The sequence below is a fragment of the Glycine max genome, chromosome 13 (genome assembly GCF_000004515.6).
Source record: "Glycine max cultivar Williams 82 chromosome 13, Glycine_max_v4.0, whole genome shotgun sequence".
NCBI lineage: Eukaryota > Viridiplantae > Streptophyta > Magnoliopsida > Fabales > Fabaceae > Glycine > Glycine max.
This window is the reverse complement of record NC_038249.2, coordinates 21,943,061-21,952,078: the sequence shown is the minus strand read 5'-3', so window position 1 is coordinate 21,952,078 and position 9,018 is coordinate 21,943,061. Positions and strand designations below refer to the sequence as shown.

General features: G+C 30.9%; 2 protein-coding genes across 2 annotated transcripts; both read left to right on the top strand.

Moving 5' to 3' along the window:
• The first annotated feature begins 449 nt into the window (after nt 1-449).
• Nucleotides 450-2,649, top strand: LOC100794467 (glucan endo-1,3-beta-glucosidase 5). Its single transcript, XM_003541274.5, has 2 exons — nt 450-875; nt 1,170-2,649. The coding sequence occupies exons 1-2, from the start codon at nt 529-531 to the stop codon at nt 2,308-2,310; spliced, it is 1,488 nt and encodes a 495-aa protein (XP_003541322.1). The 5' UTR covers nt 450-528; the 3' UTR covers nt 2,311-2,649.
• Nucleotides 2,650-4,590: 1,941 nt separating this feature from the next.
• Nucleotides 4,591-7,912, top strand: LOC100793947 (uncharacterized). The gene is made up of 6 exons (XM_003541273.5): nt 4,591-5,910; nt 6,330-6,427; nt 6,628-6,652; nt 6,786-6,906; nt 6,991-7,125; nt 7,266-7,912. The coding sequence occupies exons 1-6, from the start codon at nt 5,388-5,390 to the stop codon at nt 7,468-7,470; spliced, it is 1,107 nt and encodes a 368-aa protein (XP_003541321.2). The 5' UTR covers nt 4,591-5,387; the 3' UTR covers nt 7,471-7,912.
• Nucleotides 7,913-9,018: the final 1,106 nt, after the last annotated feature.

The following is a 9,018-nucleotide window of genomic DNA, read 5'->3' as shown; positions in this document are numbered from 1 at the left end:
CATAGAAATGGGAAAACAACAAGATAAAGTTCAGCTGTTCTTGGACGATAAAAAAAAAAGTTGCTTTTTTTCTTTTCCGTTCTTAAAAGTCTGGTTTCTTAGTTTGAAATGAAAATTGATTCTGCTACGGTCCATAGACAATCCTAAACCCAGTAGGGAATAATTGGAATTAAAAATAAACTTTGGCTTACCCTTATGGATTGCATTTGAATTTTTCGGTTACCTTTTAGTGTGATTCTACCTTTCTTTGCTAGATTGTTCTCCCTCTCCTACCACGTAAGCATTTTAAAAAATAAAATAAAAATGTTATGCCTTGGCTTAGTGTCACCCAATGGGTTTAGGAATCCAGTGCTTTGTTTTGTTGAGTCTAAATGCAATTCTTTACGTAACTTTCTACTGAATAAAAGTACATTATTTTTTCCCCCACTTTGAGAATAATCATCTTCATATAGGTGAGTGTTGGGAACAGAGGGGACTCAGAAACATAGGTAATTAGTCAAGGTAAGGTAAGAAAAAAAACAAGACAACATGGGACTCCAACATTTTACTACGTGCGTTTTGTTAGCTCTTTGCATTCTAAGCCAAGGTTTGGCAAAGGGTGCTCATGGCTTTGCTTGCAACTGGGGAACGCGTTTAACACATCCCCTTCCACCTCAAATAACCGTGAAACTCATGAAGGACAATGGATTCAAGCAAGTGAAGCTCTTTGAGGCTGATCCCGCAGCACTCAAGGCTTTAGGAAATTCTGGCATTCAGGTCATGGTTGGCATACCAAATGACCTCTTAGCAACCCTTGCTTCCAATGTCGATGCTGCCATTGCATGGGTCAACCAAAACGTGTCCTCTTACATATCCAAAAATGGGGTTGATATAAGGTAATATAATACTACACTATCTCTTTATTCCAATCCTTGTTGTGCTGTCATTTTAAAAGCAATTAATGACCATGTACATAAAGCAGTTTTACACAGTCACACTGTCATCCCATTACTAATCACGTTAATCTGACTTTTAGGATAGTTATCATATAAGTCAATAAACTTATCATACATGATAGGTTATGATTGGATGATAATACATAACTTTTTTTCTCCATTTTAAAAGGGCAAAATATATTTGTGTTGCAAATGAATAATTGCATATTTAACCGGTGTTTGCAAAATTGCTAGGTATGTTGCTGTGGGGAATGAGGCTTTTCTCAAAACATATAATGGCCGGTTTGTTAATTCAACCTTTCCAGCCATCCAAAACATCCAAGCAGCCCTTATAAAAGCAGGATTAGGCAGGCAAGTGAAGGTGACAACCCCTCTAAATGCTGATGTCTACCAAAGTGACAGTAGTCTTCCATCAGGTGGAAACTTCAGGCCTGACATTCATGACCAAATGATCTCCATAATAAAGTTCCTAAGCCAAAATGGTGGGCCTCTAACCTTCAACATCTACCCATTCCTCAGCCTTGATGCTGATCCCCACTTCCCAAAAGAGTTTGCCTTCTTTGATGGCTCAGCTGCTCCCGTTGTTGATGGCTCCATAACCTACACCAATGTGTTTGATGCAAACTATGACACCCTCATCTCAGCCCTTGAGAAGAATGGTTTTGGCCAAATGCCTGTCATCATTGGAGAGGTTGGATGGCCAACAGATGGAACAGCCAATGCCAACATCAAGAATGCTCGAAGGTTCAACCAAGGCCTAATTGACCGCATTGTGAAAAGACAAGGAAGCCCCAAAAGACCTTCCCCACCAGATATCTACTTGTTTGGATTTATAGATGAGGATGCCAAGAGCATTGAGCCTGGCCCTTTTGAGAGGCATTGGGGTGTCTTCAACTTTGATGGATCCATTAAATACCCTTTGAATTTGGGTGGTGGAAAGCAACTAGTTGGTGCAAAAGGGGTGAGGTATTTGCCAAAGCAATGGTGTGTGATGTCAACTCAAGCAAATGTTGACCCTAATGCTTTAGCTGAGAGCATGAGCAAAGCATGCACATATGCTGATTGCACAAGCCTCTCTCCAGGGTCATCTTGCAGTGGATTAGACACAAGAGGCAATGCTTCATATGCATTCAACATGTACTATCAGGCCATGAATCAGCAAAAAGGTGCATGCAATTTCAATGGTCTCTCTGTCATCACTAACATAAACCCTTCACCACCTCAAAGCTCTTGTCAATTTAAGATCATGATCGATCTGGGGAAGCATGAAAAGAAGTCCACCTCTTCTTCTGTTGCACCAGAGAGGAAACTACACTCAATGGTCATGCTGGTGTCAAGCTTCATTTTTACTGTCATGTTATTGCTTTGTGTTTAGTTTTTTCGTTTGTGTTATGCAGAGTTTCACAAGTTCATGCCGCCAATTTTTTTAATTTATTCATTTATTTATTTTCCTTTCTTTGTAATTGTTTGTATATTCTCACTAATGAGTAGATTTTCAATCTCATACATGGTCAAATGAATGAATAATTGGTCTTGTTCTTCAAGTTGACTCAATTTTTAATCCCTGATCCTGTTATTGTATCAATTTTTTTTTTTTCAGTTTGTTGGTGTTGGAATCATTTTTTTGAAAAAATATCAACGTGCCTCTGGGACACCAGTTTCTACTTGGAATTAATGTTTAAATATTTTAAGGCACAATCAATATTTTTTTAATGAAGTAGTATTAAAAAGTTTGGAAAGAAAAATTATAGAAAGAGTTAACATTACATTTGTTTTTAACTTTTTATGAGCAAAGAGTTATATATTTTTGAAGAGTGTAGGAAGGAATACATTGTCTAACATATTTATTTTTTAAATATGTTTATTTTCATCGGTTTAAATTTATAAAATTTTTAAAAAATCATTAAATAAAATGTGAGATTTATAAAATTTTATAATTTTTAAATAATAGGAGAGTGTTATAAAATTTACTATATTAATAACATTTCTAGCCGTATCGTATCCAAAGGAAATCTTATGCACATTTAGAACAAGAGAAAGTTATATGGCTTGAAATCCACAAAAATACTCAGTTAACAAAATCCACACAAAAGAATCTTCATTTTTCGCTTAATAATTGAATAAAATAATCGCATAAATATATTTTGACACCCAAAACCTATTGAAAGCTGATAAAGTGAGAGAAATATAAAAAGAAGTGAAAAATATTAGGCCTGAAATTCTTTCCCCTATTTTATTTATTACATTAAATTGGTTCTTTTTTTAATTTATTATTTGAATTTTCTTATTTTTTAACCTTGTTGACCGTTAAATTTTTGGAGTGAAACACATACTCTTTTATTACTACACTCAAATGCTAATTTAAATATTTGGTACAAAATATAGTATTAATACAAATTTAAGTAAACATATTTCAAAATTCAATTTTTTTTAATTTATTATATTTTTATAATATTATATATTATCCTTTAAAATATAATATATAAGATTTCACATAAATTAGAATATGTATACTTATATAAACTTTATTTTTATTTCATATATTATATTATATTTTCACTATTCAAAACTTATTTTATGATGTAAATATATAATATAAATTTTATTTTTAATGTATATTTTTTTTAGTTATAATTTCATAAAATGAGAGTATTTTATTACCTTTTTAATATTTATATATGTAATTTAATCACATTATTTTTTACTTATATTAAAATATTTTTGTTATTTATTATAATAGTATTTTTTATTTATATTTAAATTTATTTAATCAGGTAATAATTTTTTTAAAGAATTAAATTATATACTAAAGATACATAATTAAAAAAATGACAATATTTTCTATTTTTTAAAATATTTATATATGTAATTTATGGAATTATTTTTTTTGTCTGTATTCTAAAAAAATAACATAAATATATTAATATAGATAAAAAAATATTATCATTAAGTATCATTTTAAAAGTTAAATATAATATATAAAATAAAAATAAAACTTATGAAAATATACATATTTTAATTTATGTGAAAATAGATTTTAATCTTATATATTATATTTTAAAAGATAGTATATAAAATTATAATAAATTTAAAAATTAATTTTAAATTATTTTCACATAAAACTTATATTAATATTATATTTTGTAACAAATATTCAAATAAACAGTTGGGTGTAAAAATATTAGAGTGTTTCTTATTTTAAGGACCATGATTCTAATCCACTTTATAATATAGTAATATAGTCAACATTTGAAATTTAACAGTTAACGGTTAGTTAAATGTTAAAAACTTAAAATCAACTTTACACACTAATAATGTATTTTAAAATATAAGAAGATTTAAATAGTAAATTAAAAAAATAAAGAGACCGATTTATGTAATAGACAAAATAGGTGAACAAATATACAATTAAGCTAAAATGTTAATGATTTGATGACATGTTTAAAATTATAAATTGTTTAAATATCACAAACTACTTTTAGTTCAGGGAAAAAATAATATGAAAATTATATAAAATAAAAAAATCTTAAATAATATAACTTTTTATTTTCTAATAGAAATATTTTTATTTAAAATTTTTTAATCTTTCGTTATAAGATGCTAGTTAACATTTTTCATATCATAATCCAAAATAATCACACTAGCTCACAATCATGAGATTACTTTCTGTAATGGGTAAGAAAGAAAGTTGTAATGGGTAATCGAAAATGATGCCCTAATTTCCGTATTAACCAACAATTAGCTTTCAACGTTTGTTTTCAACTCTCTCTTTAAATTCTCCCTTTTATCAACTTAAGAAAAAGATTAATTAATCTATTGAAGTAGTCTCAGATTCAGTGCATGTCGTCTATTTTTCTACACACCGAATGATTCTATATAACGAAGAAAACCAAAAATTTGAATTTAACTCTTGAACACTAAGGAGGGATTAGAAGCAATCAAATCACCCATATACAAAGATTATTCTTCATTGTCTATGATTTCGAGCATATTCAGTTTTCAGGTTCTAGCATCTTCTTGAAACTCTTCTGAAGCTGGACCAAAATTTCTCAGCTTTTCCCTCATTATCGTTACCCATCAAAGTTTCCTCTTCTGGGTGTTTGTTTATTGGATCCGGGGCATTGTAAGATTTGATCTTTTCACGAATCATATCATTTTCAAACACTCCCATTTTCTGGGTAGTAATTGGGATTGGTTGCCTCGGATTTCGCACTCTCATTTCTAGGGTTTATGTCGGTTGGATTTGGTGGATACCCTTTTGACTCCGAACGAGCTTGACCGCGAAAAGATTGGTCCTTGGTGATCGCAGTGTTCAATTCAATAAGTTCTGGGATTGATTCTTTTACAAAGAGAATATTGCCTTTTTTGCTCTGAGATTTATCCGTTCATTTCTTTTATTCCTTTTCTTTTAATGGTGATGCTTGAATATCAGAGCAAGATTCTGGTGTTATTATGTTTAGATTAAAGAGTTGTGAAGGCCCTGTGCGCTACTTGTATCAGCAAACTTGGCATCACCTTTATCATAACAATATTATGGCTTATTTAGTTGGTTATGATCCTTGTTCCCACTTGAGCAAGGCCTTTTCTCAGTACCCTTCTCTTTCTTTTTCTGATCGTGGTAGCTACCTGTCTTTCCCATTTCTCCGTAATCTTGTTTATGCTAATGTTTTTGGGGTTAGCAGAAGCATTGGTTTTGGTACTAGAGGTTGTAGCTTTGACACTAGTGGTAGCTGCAGTGGTAATAGTGATAGGATCTTTGTGAGGGCAAAGACAAGGTCCCGTGGCTTTGCATCGAATCGCCGCCAGCCGATGTTGGCTGATTTGGAGCAAAGGAATTCTGTTAGGAGTGATGAGAGTGATGCTACTTTGGTTAAGGTTGATAATGGATCTATAAATGGAAGTCCTGCTAAGCCTCCTTGTTTCAGTGATCATCGATTATCCCAGAAACTTGTGGTTGCTGTTGATGTTGATGAGGGTATGTATGAATGTGGTACTCTTTTTATTATATTATGGTGTTTCTTCATAATTTTATATATTTTGTCATTTAACTTAATAGTTTATATGAATTATGTAGACCTAGTGCAGAATCTTGACTTTTTTCCAAGGAGAATTGCGTTACTTGATGTCTTTTCCCTCTTTTTTTTTATAAAAAAATTGTTTCAAACTTAAACATACAATTGAAGAATTAAGAAACTGAAGTCAAAGTCCGCTCCTGGGTCCATGAAACGCACAGATGATATCTCACTTTATTCTAAGCTTATCTTAATGCATTTTACATGTGTATTTGCTTGAATCTTACCTCGTCAAAATCTTGCCTAGAATGACTAATACTAATTTTAATTTTTGGATTATCCACTTTTGTTCTTCTTCTGATGTTTTTCCCCATATAAACAGTATTAGGAAACTTTGTGTCAGCTCTCAACAAGTTCATTGCAGATCGATATTCATCAAATTATTCAGTTTCTGAGTATCACGTGTATGAGTTCTGCAAGGTATTATTTGTCTGCTTTGGTAATTCTCTGAGTTCTGCATCAGGTGTATTTGGCTTGTGCACTAGTGGTGCTATTAAATAAAACTTCATTGATAAAAAGATAATCAACACTTCTTACAGCCCATTAAGCCATCATTGTATTGTTGTGAATTTGTGCATGTTTGTATGTGGAGTCTGATGCACCCTTCATTTCTGTTGCAGATATGGAATTGTTCACGTGATGAAGGTAACTTATCTGTCAGATTTTCATATCACATTTTGTGAATGGTTTTGCTATTCATTTAGTTATGGAAATTGTTGGATATAAATTATTTCCTTCTCTTTTGATTTTCACCAAACTCTTATATCTTGTTCTGCAGCTGATATCCGTGTTCACGAGTTTTTTAAGACACCATATTTCAAGTCAGGGATCCATCCTCTTCCAGGTGCTCAGATGGCTCTTCAGAAGTTATCAAGATTTTGTAGCCTATCAGTTGTAACGTATGCTTTTGGTATTGAACTTTCATCAACCTGTAAAGGAATCTTGTAAGCATTGACTAACTGGAGGTATTATTGTATGATCAGATCACGGCAGAATGCAATCAAGGACCGCACAATTGAGTGGATAGAGAAGAATTATCCAGGACTGTTTCGTGAGATTCACTTCGGTAACCACTTTGCTCTTGATGGTGTGTCAAGACCAAAGTCAGAAATTTGTAGGTAAGTCCCTTAATGCTCTTTAATGTATTGCATGTTTTCTACTTACTTTCTCAGTAATAACTGCATAAACAGAAGAGAATTCAATCTCTCTTTTCTAATGTTTAATTAGTGATAGATTCCTGGTCTACTACTATTGACAGGTCTTTAAAAGCCAAGGTTCTTATTGATGATAACCCACGATATGCCATAGAGTGTGCTGATGTTGGAATTAGAGTCTTACTTTTTGATTATGAAAACTCATATCCTTGGTGCAAGAACGAGTCTGTTGATCAGCATCCTCTGGTGACCAAAGTTAAGAACTGGGAAGAAGTGGAACAACAATTAGTGTCTCTGATAGCTTCTTAGTCGTTAAAACTTTTAACAAGGATTTGTGGAAAACCATCGTTTCTACATGAAGTTCTTCACTACATGTGTTTGAAATATCTAATATTATATTCTTGAAGACTTGAACTCACTTGAAGTGACTGTAAGGAGACTACCACCCAAAGGTCGTAGGTAGGCTGAGGTCAAAGAACTATAAATGACCGGATTATATTCTTTTTCCCATTTTGAGCAACATTGAGGAAGATTGGAATAGGAAGTTGTTCATTATCTTCAGCAGAAAAAAAAAGGAAGTTGTTCATTATGGTCGAAATTATGGTGATTTTACCATATGTAGGAGTGAAATCTAAATCATATTGGTTATACCATCCTACATTCAATCTTAACCGTCAGATTGTATGATATCTGATGTTGAACAAAGATTATACATGAAATAAAAGTGCAAAACCATCAGGGGTTTTAGTCATTGGATTCTATTCGACGTTTTACTGGTTTATTATCTTTGGTATTGTTTTTTTTATGAGTCAATTAGAAATATGAAATTCCTAATTATTATTAGTTACTTTACTAAAATTTACAATAATAATATTTTTGAAATAATCAAATAGATATCTATTTGATAAATTGATCGAAATTTATTATATTAATATTAATTATTAATACCTATTTTGTACTTTATGTTATGCACTAAAATATCAAATAAATAAGATATATTGGATTGGATATTCTATATTTTTTAATGTTTCTATTAATTTGAATTATGTTATAAATAACTAACCATTTATAATTCAGATCCTATTTATTAAATTTCTATGCTCCCAAATTTTTTATTTATAAAAATGAATTGATAATATATGTAAAAAATTAAAACAAATTGAGAAATGTCGGCTATCGCATTAAATGTTAGTGGAGGGATTTTCGAATCTCCAACTTTTGCCCTCCTCCCTTCAACCCTTAAATCTCTTTTCTAACTACTAAGCCTTATAACTTCTTTATCTTTGGTCCATTTAATTGCTAACTGTTGGATTAGTGGGAATTCAAATCCAAAAATGGTGAAATGTATAAATGGATAGATAAAATATTGCTTCTATCTTGCTTAGTCAAAAACATAAAAGTTGTGCTTTAGTTCTACCCTGGTGTAATTTCGAAATGCCAGTAAGTAAATGCTGTCTAAAACATTGTATTTAGGACAAATATAATAATACACTCCTTTGTTGCTATTTATAATATCTAAAATGTGTGCTCGTTGTTTTGTATAAGACTTAGTTCATAATGTCTTGTAATAACTATTTTTAGACTAAAATATTATAAATTAATTGTACTAACTAATAATATATATATATATATATATATATATATATTAATGACAATGGTAATTTTGAAAGAAAAAAAAATATAAATTTAGGATATTTTGTTATCAATTAAATTAATTATTTTTTTTATTCTTAATAAATTAAGTAATTAAGTCTGATAAATAAGAAAGGAGGGAGTAGTTTCATTGATCACCAATTAACAATTTTTCTAGAATTTCATTACCGGTTGGATTGTACTGCTGCAATTGAAATTGGCATC